The following is a 14,753-nucleotide window of genomic DNA, read 5'->3' on the forward strand; positions in this document are numbered from 1 at the left end:
AGGAAAGCTTTCAAGTTAGCTTTGAAAGTTATCACTTTTTTACCTTTCTATACAATGATTAAACTGTGAACTGCCAGTTCTTTTTCAATGAGTATCTATTATTAAGCAGGAATCTCATGACGGAATATATGTACAAAAATGGCACAGTTAGAATTCTGCAATACATGAACAATTGCCAGCTCAAGTTTGCAAACTGACACTACAGATCATTCTGTATGCTCTTTTCTGAAGTAAGAATATTATCTGTGAATTCAATGAGTTGTCCTAAAACATGAGACCTTGACACCATTGGACGTAATACAGTAAAAATACATAAAGTAAAAAGTTTGCATGTTTCCATACAGGGATAGAGGAACTACTGCATCAGTGCAAAGTCATTCAGAAGGTTAGAAACATTTTCAGTCTTCTTCATATCCCATCAACCTCTTAACATTACAACTAGACATTTACATATTCCAATATTTATACTTCCAAGTGAATTTTCCTCTATCTTTAGTCCTAAGAATTTGAAATATTTAACTTCAGAGGCCATTTGATCACCTAGCGACAACAGAATTTTGTTTCTTTAGGAAACTTATGCACCTTTATCTGACAATCATTAATTTTTCTCACACTGTGCTCTTCACCTAGAGAGAGTTATCTATGCAGCAGTTGGTTTTGGTGTGAATATGGGAAAAACTGTCAGAAATCCACTACTGAGAACTAACTATGTGTCTCCAAATATTGGCCATAAAATTCAGGTAGGGAGAGCCAGCTAAACGGCAGAAATCCATAAAGAATACTGTCAAGCTGCACAGCATTTAAAAAGCATAAGTTCATCCTGACCAACAATGGTGTTCCAATGAAACTAAAATCAAAAATTGTCATGATATACGTGAGTACTTATAGATTACAGTGCGCACAAAGAGCAATGGAGGTAGACAGGCTTTGTTTTACAAAGGACAGTGCTTGTGCTGCTGTCATTCGCAATGTACAGCAGGTAGCAATGCTCATTCACAGCCATTGATTAGATATGTCTTTATGCCACTAACTGACATACTAGTTAACAGCATTTTGTTGACAGCCTTTCCTTCACATTCTGCTTGACGACATGGTTAGATTTCTACATAACTTCATACACATACACACCATCAGTATGATGGGCATGTACATGATTAGAGTTGCAATTCTCTGTGACAGCTAGAATTGCCACCGGAGTGCACTAGTGTTGTTCATATTTGGTGTTGTTACAACACCAGGCATGCTATAAAAGGGGCATGAATTCTGAGTGATCACTGTCATGAACAGAGAGATATCCCGTACTTGTGTGAGACCATATTGTCAGCATCCGACAGAACTGAAAGAGGGCTTCAGTGTGCGTCTCTGGTCAATTGTGCAATATACAGATTTATGGAGCATTAGGATGTGACAGTGGCCTGATGTTTGATTGCATGGGAATGTGAGTGCAGGAATATTCACCATCAAGGTTCCAGTCTGTCACCTCTGACCACTATAAGGAAAGATCACAATACTGTGCATGAAGCCATTGTAACTCCTTCATATCGTGCCTGCCATCCATCAACAAATAACAAACACCCTGCAACATTTTGTGTCATTTGCATCATTGCTCAAACTCGCAGCAGCTGGACTACAAATTATTGTCCCATGTGTGGACTACCATTTACATCACAAAACAAACAGCTGTGTTTGGAGTGGTTCTGTGACCGGGAAGCATGGACTGCTGCAGTATTCCAGACGACCATCATTGGCAAGTATGGCAGCAACATGGAGCTACTCGGTATGACTTCCAGTCACTGCTAGTAGTGACTGAGGGAAGTCTGATGGTAAAATGGAAGGTCAAAGATATCCTAAATCCTCATGTGTTATCTCTCGGTGCCATTTTTTTGCAATAAAATGCTCATACACACATGCCTTTAAGCTGTCTGTGATACTTCCATGGCGATCAAGATTCCCAGGTCTGTTCCAGATACAACATGTCAGTGACCAGCTCGGACATCAATTCCGTCGCCAGTGCCAGCACATCAATGACGGGTTACTAGTTGTGGGCCACTTTGCCTCAGGAGAAGATACAACAGCTTTATGGCACCTTTCCCAACCAATCAGTGCACGCATGGAGCTGGAGGTGGTACAAGAACATACTGTTAATTGTGCTCACTCTACCAAGTTCTTAAGAAATTTGAACTGATTTTGTAATCAATGAAATAACATCACATACCTTTCTCAACTCTTGAAGTTTAATTTCAGTTTCTCCTCCTCTTCTGTGTGTTTCACTTTTTTCTTGTCAGGAAGCATGTGCGTGTCTTGCATCTTTTATGTTGAAATGTTGTTAATAATTTCGATTTAAATATGAATCTCAGTTACAGTGGCAAAATTATACAAATTACTCATGTTATTTGGCTGGCCCTTTCTTCATTTTCTGTTTTAGCTGCGTACAGGTGTTTCTCTTACTGACATATATAGCACTTTTTACTATATATGTTGAAACATTAATGATTTTGACTCAAAGGAAGACCCTACATTGTGGTGACAGACTGATCTATAGAGTATAACAAGGTTCAAGAACTAGGTTAAGCCTGAAGGGAACAGTTACTGAGTTGGTGAAGCCAATGGATGTGAATATTGTACAGGGTGACAATTATTGAACAACACGAGGAAATAAACGTAAATTAGATACAAAATATGGTGTACTCACACTTCATTCAACATGTAAACATCACTACAGATATTCGGATTTAGGTTATGACATGTTCGATATGCCTGCCATCATTGGTGATGATGTGGGACAGACGAATAGCGAAATTCTGCATGACACACTGAAGCGTCAGAACAGTGATACTGTTGATGACCTCCTGAATGGCTGTTTTCAACTCGGCAATGGTTTTGAGCCTACTGCTGTAGACCTTGTCTTTAATATAGCCCCACAAAAAAAGAGTCCCATGTGTTCAGATCTGGAGAATATGGCAGCCTGTCAAGGCCCTTGCCAGTGGCTTCTGGGTACCCCAGAGCCACAATGTGGTCCCCAAAGTGCCCCTCCAGGACATCAAGCACTCTCCTGCTTCGATGGGGTCAAGCTCCGTCTTGCGTGCACCATATCTTGTCAAAATCCGACTCACTTTGGATAGTGGGGATGAAATCATCTTCCAAAACCTTCATGTATTGTTCTGTAGTCACCTTGTCATCAAGGAATATCACACCAATTATTCTGTGACTGAACATTGCACACCACACAGTCACCCGTTGAGTGTGAAGAGACTTCTCCATCACGAAATGTCGATTCTCAGTCCCCCAAATGTGCCGATTTTGCTTACTGATGAACCTACCCAAATGAAAGTGGGCTTCATCACTAAACCAAACCATACAGTGCATACTAATTTCCATCATCCCTGTGGCCAATCATGCAGTTTGAATGTCCTAATGCAAACCATTCAGAAGTAACGATGATTTTATTTCATATGGTTCATTAAATGTCACCCTGTATACAAAGGTTGTGGTGTCAGACTGAGCTGTAGCACAGCCCAAGGTCTAGTTTTGGTTTGAAGGTGACAATTTGACTGTGTGTTGAAGAAGTCAACAAGTCTAAAAGTCAAATCTTGGGTTTTTAAGACAGACTGATGCATAGCATGGCCAGAGATCTGTGTTAGCTTGGAAGCTGGTAGTTTCATTTTCCATTATTTGCTGTTGCAAAGCCAAAATGCAGCGAAAAGCAGAATATGAAAACTCAGTGTTAAATAATTTATTATGTTTTTGTGCATATTTGTCCAAGCAAGTGAAAAATCTGTTTCAACACACTTCAGAATCTAGTATATTAAGGTTCCTATTATAGTATATTAAGGTTCCTATTATGTTAAGTACCTAATACTTCTTCCATGGTCAAGACAAAAACATTGTTAGCTTCATACATCCATCTTCAGATAGACCATGGGTTGCCAGATGTTACTAAGTTTTTTTCGGAATATGAATTAATTTTTCAAAAAATAAATCTGTATTTAATTATCTTCCTGTATTTGCTATCAATTTTGGTACTAACATGCACCGTGTGCAGGTCCCCAATGATAAATTGGGTAACTATACAGAGAACCAAGTAAATGCCATAATACATCTTGATAGGGGCACAATCAGATCGATGCCCACAAATATTAATTCCTTCCCTCCTGTTTTTTGTATTAAAAGCCATATATCCATAAGTTTACCAGGTTTATAACAGAGAGATCTGAAGACGGTGTACTGTGCCACTAAAATCAGTGGCATATAAAGCAACCTTTTCAATTACAATTGAAGGATTCATTCATACTACAAAACATTAAAAAGAACATTATGATTTTGGCTTTACAAATCAGCTGTTCTGCCACTATATGTTCTGACCACTTGTGACACGTGTTACAAAAATGTACTTCGAGCTTAGTGTGTGGACAGCCCAACATAAACTTTCACAAGCAGAAGCAGGGTATCGGCCTAAGAAACAAGACCAAGAGCATTGCCATCAGAAGAACAACACTAGTAATAGGCATCCTTGAGAGAATTATGTTGTAATGGCACAGGACTGGCCACATAGCAATGCCAAAACCCAACAACAGATGTAGGAATAATATGGTTTACTGGAGGATATGGGGACATTAAAGAATGAGTGGAAGAAGTGATGGCTTGACGATATCAAGAGGTCACTGATGATGAAGAAGAAGAAGAAGACACTGAAAGCAGAGCTCATATTGACAGAAAAGAACCACAACTGAGTCGCCAATTCTCAGAAATGAAGATATAGACATCACTCTTCACCATCACACTCACTTTTCTTTCAACTGCTAATTTTACAACCACGGGCGGGGACTAATCAAGAGCACGTCGTTATCAGGAGAAAGAAAACTGGCATTCTACAGATCAGAGCGTGGAATGTCAGATCCCTTAATCGGGCAGGTAGGTTAGAAAATTTAAAAAGGGAAATGGATAGGTTAAAGTTAGATATAGTGGGAATTAGTGAAGTTCGGTGGCAGGAGGAACAAGACTTTTGGTCAGGTGATTACAGGGTTATAAATACAAAATCAAATAGGAGTAATGCAGGAGTAGGTTTAATAATGAATAAAAAAATAGGAGTGCGGGTTAGCTACTACAAACAGCATAGTGAACGCATTATTGTGGCCAAGATAGACACAAAGCCCATGCCTACTACAGTAGTACAAGTTTATATGCCAACTAGCTCTGCAGATGATGAAGAAATTGATGAAATGTATGACGAGATAAAAGAAATTATTCAGGTAGTGAAGGGAGATGAAAATTTAATAGTCATGGGTGACTGGAATTCAAGAGTAGGAAAAAGGAGAGAAGGAAACATAGTAGGTGAATATGGATTGGGGGGAAGAAATGAAAGAGGAAGCCGCCTTGTAGAATTTTGCACAGAGCATAACTTAATCATAGCTAACACTTGGTTCAAGAATCATGAAAGAAGGTTGTATACATGGAAGAACCCTAGAGATACTAAAAGGTTTCAGATAGATTATATAATGGTAAGACAGAGATTTAGGAACCAGGTTTTAAATTGTAAGACATTTCCAGGGGCAAATGTGGATTCTGACCACAATCTATTGGTTATGAACTGCAGATTGAAACTGAAGAAACTGAAAAAAGGTGGCAATTTAAGGAGATGGGACCTGGATAAACTGAAAGAACCAGAGGTTGTAGAGTGTTTCAGGGAGAGCATAAGGGAACAATTGACAGGAATGGGGGAAAGAAATACAGTAGAAGAAAAATGGGTAGCTCTGAGGGATGAAGTAGTGAAGGATCAAGTAGGTAAAAAGAAGAGGGCTAATAGAAATCCTCGGGTAACAGAAGAAATATTGAATTTAATTGATGAAAGGAGGAAATATAAAAATGCAGTAAATGAAGCAGGCAAAAGGGAATACAAACGTCTCAAAAATGAGATTGACAGGAAGTGCAAAATGGCTAAGCAGGGATGGCTAGAGGACAAATGTAAGGATGTAGAGGCTTGTCTCACTAGGGGTAAGATAGATACTGCCTACAGGAAAATTAAAGAGACCTTTGGAGAGAAGAAAACCACTTGTATGAATATCAAGAGCTCAGATGGCAACCCAGTTCTAAGCAAAGAAGGGAAGGCAGAAAGGTGGAAGGAGTATATAGAGGGTTTATACAAGGGTGATGTACTTGAGGACAATATTATGGAAATGGAAGAGGATGTAGATGAAGATGAAATGGGAGATAAGATACTGCGTGACGAGTTTGACAGAGCACTGAAAGACCTGAGTTGAAACAAGGCCCCGGGAGTAGACAACATTCCATTAGAACTACTGATGGCCTTGGGAGAGCCAGTCATGACAAAACTCTACCATCTGATGAGCAAGATGTATGAGACAGGCGAAATACCCACAGACTTCAAGAAGAATATAATAATTCCAATACCAAAGAAAGCAGGTGTTGACAGATGTGAAAATTACCGAACTATCAGTTTAATACTAACGCGAATTCTTTACAGACGAATGGAAAAACTGGCAGAAGCGGACCTCGGGGAAGATCAGTTTGGATTCCGTAGAAATGTTGGAACACGTGAGGCAATACTAACCTTACAACTTATCTTAGAAGAAAGATTAAGAAAAGGCAAACCTACGTTTCTAGCATTTGTAGACTTAGAGAAAGCTTTTGACAACGTTAACTGGAATACTCTCTTTCAAATTCTGAAGGTGGCAGGAGTAAAATACAGTGAACGAAAGGCTATTTACAATTTGTACAGAAACCAGATGGCAGTTATAAGAGTCGAGGGGCATGAAAGGGAAGCAGTGGTTGGGAAAGGAGTGAGACAGAGTTGTAGCCTCTCCCCGATGTTATTCAATCTGTATATTGAGCAAGCAGTAAAGGAAACAAAAGAAAAATTCAGAGTAGGTATTAAAATTCATGGAGAAGAAGTAAAAACTTTGAGGTTCGCCGATGACATTGTAATTCTGTCAGAGACAGCAAAGGACTTGGAAGAGCAGTTGAACGGAATGGACAGTGTCTTGAAAGGAGGATATAAGATGAACATCAACAAAAGCAAAACGAGGATAATGGAATGTAGTCGAATTAAGTCGGGTGATGCTGAGGGAATTAGATTAGGAAATGAGACACTTAAAGTAGTAAAGGAGTTTTGCTATTTGGGGAGCAAAATAACTGATGATGGTCGAAGTAGAGAGGATATAAAATGTAGACTGGCAATGGCAAGGAAATCGTTTCTGAAGAAGAGAAATTTGTTAACATCGAGTATAGATTTAAGTGTCAGGAAGTCTTTTCTGAAAGTATTTGTATGGAGTGTAGCCATGTATGGAAGTGAAACATGGACTATCACCAGTTTGGACAAGAAGAGAATAGAAGCTTTCGAAATGTGGTGCTACAGAAGAATGCTGAAGATAAGGTGGGTAGATCACGTAACTAATGAGGAGGTATTGAATAGGATTGGGGAGAAGAGAAGTTTGTGGCACAACTTGACTAGAAGAAGGGATCGGTTGGTAGGACATGTTTTGAGGCATCAAGGGAGCACAAATTTAGCATTGGAGGGCAGCGTGGAGGGTAAAAATCGTAGAGGGAGACCAAGAGATCAATACACTAAGCAGATTCAGAAGGATGTAGGTTGCAGTAGGTACTGGGAGATGAAGAAGCTTGCACAGGATAGAGTAGCATGGAGAGCTGCATCAAACCAGTCTCAGGACTGAAGACCACAACAACAACAACTCTGTAAGCACCCTCACAATCCCTGTCAGCATTTTGAAGCATATTTGAACTTTTTCTTTTGCTTTATAAAACAGAACAAAAAAGAAATGAACTGAATGATGATTATAGCCTTTTTGAATAAAATTTCATGTCCATCTTCAACTCTTTGCAGTCACCTCATTTCCAGCCATTATCTTAAGTCAACACACCAACATTTATTTGTTCCATCAGCAGTTCACAGAAAACATAATGTAGAGCAGACCTATTTTCATTTATCCCTCATGGATCCATAATGCACTGCGAGTTAGTTTGGTTTAGTTTTGGGCGTATCCCATGGATTATGTTTGCAACACACTATGCCATGGAATGTGCCAGTAGGTTTATAATTTCTCACTGACAATATGCTACATTCTGCTTTTTATGTAACTAGGTGTTTTTCTTGATATAAAATTGTTTTTAAAACTTTCATTACCTGCCAGTAGATTTAATAATTAGAGAGATGGTCAAATGTTTTTATGGTTGCTTACTTTCCTGTCTTTTGTTCAAGAGTAAGGTTAAGTTGTGCATAGTGGAGGCTATTTTTGTTTGTAGTGTTATTTTCATGTATGTTACTATTATTTCCAAATTGCACCTGATTCTTCACAACAAATTTCATACGAGACTATACGTATTGTGAAGCCATTGTTAGTACGCCTATATTTGTTACAAAATAATTGACTACATTATGTTAAAGCATGGACACCAGATGATATCCTCAAAGTCCTTTTCTGCCCGAAGAGAACTTTTGTGTTTATGTATGGAACTGCCCCAGAAATTAATTCCATTATGGCATTAGTAAATGAAAGTGTGCTAAGTAAGCCAATTTTAAAAACAATATTTCTTATTTGTTGTTATAAAAAAGATCAGATGCTTCAATTTTTGTTGCAGAGTTAAAAAAACAAAAGAGTGAGGTGTGGCCATGTAATGTGGCAGCATGTCTCTCAAATCTGCACAGTGCGTACCTGCCATGGAATGTCTAGCACTTTAGCCGACTCATCTCAGAGATTCAAAGGCACCCCACTAATGTTTATTATTCCATGAAAACCTTACTTTGTTTAAACAAAGAAATATTTTGAGATGGTTATATTTGTTCAGGATTTTGGTCCAGTAAGATCGGTTAATACTACCTGCTCATGAATAAACGAGACTAGTTTTCATGAAAGTCTTAGCGTTACGTAGTTTCAATCACATCCCGATATTTTTTTGAACAAAGATAAAAAAGAAAACTCAATAAGGACACAAAGAATAAGTCAAAAACTTGAATGACATAAGTGGATAAAAAATTAAAATAATATTTCACATCTATGTAAGCCAAGTAACTTATAAATCATCATCATAACCAAATGGCCCCCACCCCCAATGGATTAACATCTCCTCTAACTATTTTATCTTTTAAATATTCTTTACAGGGTTTCTCAGTTACATGCAGAAGAGACGAATAGAGAGGTGGAACTCCACATCAGCTAAAACTTTTATGAAAATAAAAATTTATCATAAATTTTTTGCCATAGGGCTAATTATTTTCATCATTACTCAAAAATCAGCTATTTTAATAGTTACTCACCATGTCTGGTCCACCTGTCTCGTGTTTTTCCATCATGTTCCTTTTCTGTTTTGATCATTCAGTTAATGAAAGCCACACATTTCCTAAATTGGAAAACTCACATGAAATAAATATAACATACTTTTTTATATTAATGTCTTAAGATAGCAGAACACAGTGGCCGTAATTGAAGAAGGTTCTCTATGAGTATCAATAACGCTATGCAATATTTCAGTGACAAACACATGTTTACAAGTGGGAGAAAAACAATGCACACCATAACTATTCTTACAGCAAACATCACTCAGTTTTAGGAATTAAAGTAAAGATGTTCTATTTTGCAATCAACATATACTTGACATTAGACAGCATGTAATATACGTGCATTGTTAGAAATGTAATATAAGTTCATTTAGAAGTGCATTGTGCAAGCTTATAGGGTTACATTATCATAGAGAGAGAGAGAGAGAGAGAGAGAGAGAGAGAGAGTTATGATGCGGCATATTTGTAGCTGATTGCATTTGCACAGGGTGAGTTGGAATATGTGATGGCACTCTCTAGTGTGGGATGATTATGTTTTTAAATTGTTTGCGAGTGTTATTAGTGACTCAATTGACTTTTTATTGCTGTTTGTAAGAATAATATTTGAAGTGTTTGATCTGTGGTGGTTTGTTAGTGAGTTATTGTCATGTTGGCAATTATGTGCAACAGATTCGATGTCATGTGAAATAATGAGTGTAGTATATTATGGTTGGAGATTTAATTTTATATTTCACTTTTTTTTTAGTCATGGACATGATAATGAAGTTCACGAGTAGGTCGCTGCACGCTACGAAGGAGAGTGACATACTGACCACGACTGGGATGCACGTGCTTGTGTTACGTTGGTGAAGGGGTGGGGATATGATTTTTGGGTTGCGTAGTTATTTGTAGGTAATTACGTTGGATTGTGAAGTATTCAATAACAGATTTGTTGCGCTGTGTGCAGTTTCGTGGTATCGTTTATTCTGTTTCTGCTATATACTTAAGTATTTCAGATACAAGTTTTTTTCAGGTTTGAGTTACGTTGGCTTCTATTTGGTTGAGGGATGTGTTTGGTATGTCTTCATTATTAAGATTGTTGTACGTCCTCATCCACAAGCCCCCCACATTTCGTGCTGTTAGTTTCATGTTACTTCTGCAATCAAATGTTTTCCATTTTATTTTTGTCCATGTGCATAAAGTGTCATGTTATTCTCAACGTATTGTGTAAGCCTGAAATAAGAGTGTCCGCCATGTTAATGATACCGTGAATCAAAGCCGGTGGATGGTACTGCAATCTTCGGTAATCCCAGAAAAATGTCTTAGGAAATGCAAACATCTGATACTAGTGGGTAATAGTTCAATGTTTGTAATTGGTTTAAACTTTATCTAATAGTCTGGTGTACTTTCCATGTAAGTGGCACGCCAAAACATAATATGTGAATTATGACTGTGTGCCAAAATGAGCAGTGACACCCATATAACAAAGCATTTGAAACTTTACAATACGATTGATAGTACATAAATTTAGTTTTGTCTGTAGTGTAAGAGAGGTATCAGAATTGGGCAATAACTTCTTTGGTAAGTGTAACGTAAGAATGATGCGCATCATACATAAACTGAAGAAGGTGTTCAGTAATACACAAATTAGCCACTATCTGGGAAGAGTGGGATTCCCATTTCAGTCAAGACGTCCTGATTAACACTTTCTACAGTTTTCCCGAATAACTTCAGACGAATTCTTGCTAAAAGGCTACAATGCTAAAATCAAATTTCCTGCACATCCTTATCCAACTAAATCAGTAATTATGAAATCAACAAAAACACATGCTTGGCACCACTGAGGTCATTAATAAAATCACGGACAAAAACTTAAATGGACTTACTGAACATCTGTCAATACTTTTCTGCCGACAGCTGTGGAAAGAATAATAAGCAATCAATAATTACAGAAATATGGTTCTGCCTTGGGCAAACATGTTTCGGAAAAGTTTCACCACCATTCCTGGGTTCCTTTCTTTCATTAGTATCACTTAATGACATTGATATGGCTGTTTATGTTGGTCTGAATGGTAAAATAAAGCAAGCTATTAGATGTATTGCAAATGAAAGACAGTCACACAAGTATCAGTATGTGATACTGAGAAATAAATGAGCCCACTGACAATAGTAAAACTTCAGAAAATTATGTATCAGTGCTAAAGAAGAAGAATTTGTTTGCTCACAAAACCATATTTCCATAATTATGTATTTGAAAGTAAATACAGACAAAAAGAGACCCTGAACCACAAGACGAATAGTATTTTTGTTTTTCTAACACTAGCAACATCTATGGAGATCCTCTTGCTCTGAGTAAATGAATGAACAGTGTACATAATCTATTCTAATCTTACCAGTGACATCACTAGAGAAATTCCAGGACTCATAAAGCATGGAGGGAGAATTCTGCAGTATCATTGTTTGAGTATACATGTTGACAGTTAGGAACCGGTTTGGAGAAACCAATTTAACCTAAAACAGAACGATACAGTGAGAAATAAATGAGAACATACCACACAAATCTTTTCAGTGTTTTAATAAGTGCATTATACCACTCAGTGTTAGAAGTAGATATGGATCCCATATTTGAAGACATTTACTGTTGGAATTTGCTAACGCACTCAAATATCTGGGTGTACCACTCTGTAGGGATATGAAAGGGAGTGATCACATAGGCTCAATCATTGGTAAAGCAGGAGGTAGACTTCAGTTTATTGGTAAAATACTGGGGAAGAGCAATCAGTCTAAAAAGGTGATTGCTTACAAATCACTCATGTGACCCATCCTAGAATATTTCTCAAGTGTATGGAACCAATACCAAATAGGAGCACCAGGGGATATGGAATGCATAAAGAGAAGGGCAGCACAAATGGTCACAGGATTGTTTAATCCATGGAAGAGTCTCACAAAGATACCGGAGGAACTGAACTGAAGCCTCTTGAAGATAGATGTAAACTATCTCTAGACAGTCTCTTTACAAATTTTCATGAACCAACTTTAAATGCTGACTCTAAGAATATACTACAATCCCCCATCGCTCACATAGGGGCCATGAGGAGAATAATTACAGCATGCACAGAGGCCTTCAACAATCATTATTCCCACATTCCATACATGAATGGAATGGGAACAAACCCTAATAACTGGTACAATGGGACATACCCTCTTCCATGTACCTCACAATGATTTGTGGAGTATAGATGTAGATGTACTACACCGCATAAGCAACACGAAGTATGTGATAGTAGTCATTCTGTCTTGCAGCACAAACGGAAATTAAGAAATTAATGTGTTTACATGACCTCTACACTCGATGAACTAGTGTGCCACTTGACCTCTATAGTGGGCAATTCCACTATTTTTCGGTGCGTACAGTAAAGATGAAATACTGTAATGCAATAATACACTACTTCTATGTTATCAGCAAAGTAATCACACCAACATAAGTTATTACAGATATTAAAATCAGATCTTTCGAAGCGTGAAACTGATATTCTCTTAACGACGATACGGAAAAATTATTATTATTATTATTATACTCACCATTAACGTAGGCTTATAATTCGGCACATCTACAATAAAAGTACTGCTTGCGCATCAAGAAAGTCTCACACATTTGTTCAGGCAGTCACACAGCAGCTTCGGTGCCCGGTAATAAGCTGACACACACTATTCATTCTTTCTTACGTAGGTTTTCGGTTTCGATTCATCCCGCATTCTGTCACATAACTTTTGTGTTTCATTCGGGATGTAAATATGATCATAACACCAGCTTTAAGCATATGTAATGTAATTTTTTTTATTTAGTAAATCGTCAGCCCATCAACACATTACATGACAATACCACTCGTTAATATTTGCATCAGTACACCGCTGTTCATGGTAATGTTTATACTATTCCCTGCAGCCTGGAACGCTTCCAAATCAAAACAAACAGCAGCGCTATCTGAAGGAAAAATACTATAATTCATGACGAAAGGAACAAACAACTGTAGAGTTTCCCTAAGTCAGAAATGAAACTTCGCTGCGACTTACAGAAAATCGAATTAGGCTATCAAAATAAAAAAAAAAATGTTAGAAAGGTCTATAATTCGTTCCACTCTTCCGCAACAATCTTTTATTGGAGAATAGCAGAGTTGATCGACATTGTGTACTTACATATTGTTAAACGTGTATCATAAACCACAGAGCACACAGGAAAAACTATGCTGGAACGAAATAAAATATTCTCATCTTTCTGGCCGCGTCAAGTGGTCAAAAAGGCAACGAGTTTTCGACCAGTTACCCCTTGGACTTTGTCAACAGGCGTAACTGCTGATGGGAGAAGAAATGGAACTCCTTCACGCCGGCACTTTCATGATGACAATCTGAAAACTTCTGTTGTTACCTCTGCGAAAGGGTCAGTATTTCTATCAGGAAAGGGCAGGCTGCAGGTCTACGATATTGTCCATACGTTTGCATGCGATCACTCATTAATTTGATCCCATCTGGGATGACACAAAAACTTTTAAAGGGTAACGGTTTAGGGCAGACGGAGAGAAAAGTGCCAGGGCAAGCTGTGGGTCAGTAATGTCTGGGACAGTCTGGACCCAAGGTTCTTGGCAGATATATACAGATATCATCGACGGATTGTCAGTAGCAGTACCACGGTTGCTGCACACCGACGTGTCAACTGAAGAATGGGATACAAGGATACAACCCCTTGGCTTTGGCCAGTGACGTCATAGTTTACTCGTAAATATTAATGACTTTATTTTCGAGCCATAGATAATAAATCGGTTATCTTCTGTGGTGAGGCGTTATTATCGTAAATTGAAATAATTGCAAGTGTTTTTAAAAGAGAGGGCTAGACATTCTGTACGATTTTTTTTCCTTTATTGTAATTTTAGCACCTCATACAGGCGGGCTGTCAGCAGCATAGTACGCCGCTCTTCAGCCTTAAGTGGTACAATCATATGACAAAGAGGAGACGTAGACAATACAATGAAAATGGCGGGCACAAAAGTAGAGACAAAAAACAATAAACATGCATCCGTTCACGCTGGACGATAAAAACACTAGCACTTGTTGACACGGCGCACAGAAAACGGAGGACGGCGACGGCACATGTGAACAGTGGAGTTGTAACTGCGAAAGAACACGAAACACAAAACGAAGAACACACACGAGACACTGATGGCGATGATCTCCGGCGCGCGAATGTTCACTATGCGTGTGCGAGTCCGGGGACCTGCCAAGAGAGGAGGGGGATGAAGGGGAGTGGGAGAGCGAGAGGGGAGAGCAGAGATGCCACGGGCAGGGGAGATAGGGGGAGGGAGGAAGGGGGAGGGGAAGCCCGGGGGAAGAGGGGTGGACGGAGGGGACGGGGGAAAAGGAAAGAGAAGGGAAGAGAAGGGAGGGAGGGTGCCTAAAGGAAAGGACACCG

At 38.6% G+C, this 14,753-nt stretch overlaps 1 protein-coding gene across 7 annotated transcripts in view; it reads right to left on the reverse strand.

Moving 5' to 3' along the window:
- Positions 1 to 13,803, reverse strand: part of LOC126251531 (GATOR complex protein WDR24) — a 123,321-nt gene extending 109,518 nt beyond the window's left edge. Inside the window, exons 1-3 of one of the 7 annotated variants that reach the window (XM_049952028.1) lie at positions 13,487 to 13,803; positions 11,683 to 11,800; positions 9,290 to 9,372 (exon numbers count right to left, since the gene is read on the reverse strand). In XM_049952028.1, coding sequence (XP_049807985.1) covers positions 9,290 to 9,325 — 36 coding nt within the window. In that variant the 5' untranslated portion in view covers positions 9,326 to 9,372; positions 11,683 to 11,800; positions 13,487 to 13,803. Of the gene's footprint in view, positions 1 to 1,911; positions 2,096 to 9,289; positions 9,373 to 11,682; positions 11,801 to 11,880; positions 12,770 to 12,871; positions 13,297 to 13,486 lie in introns of those variants that run through there. The other 6 variants (XM_049952030.1, XM_049952026.1, XM_049952025.1 and 3 more) reach the window with 6 other exon arrangements.
- Positions 13,804 to 14,753: the final 950 nt, after the last annotated feature.

This window comes from Schistocerca nitens, chromosome 4, assembly GCF_023898315.1.
Source record: "Schistocerca nitens isolate TAMUIC-IGC-003100 chromosome 4, iqSchNite1.1, whole genome shotgun sequence".
Lineage (NCBI taxonomy): Eukaryota > Metazoa > Arthropoda > Insecta > Orthoptera > Acrididae > Schistocerca > Schistocerca nitens.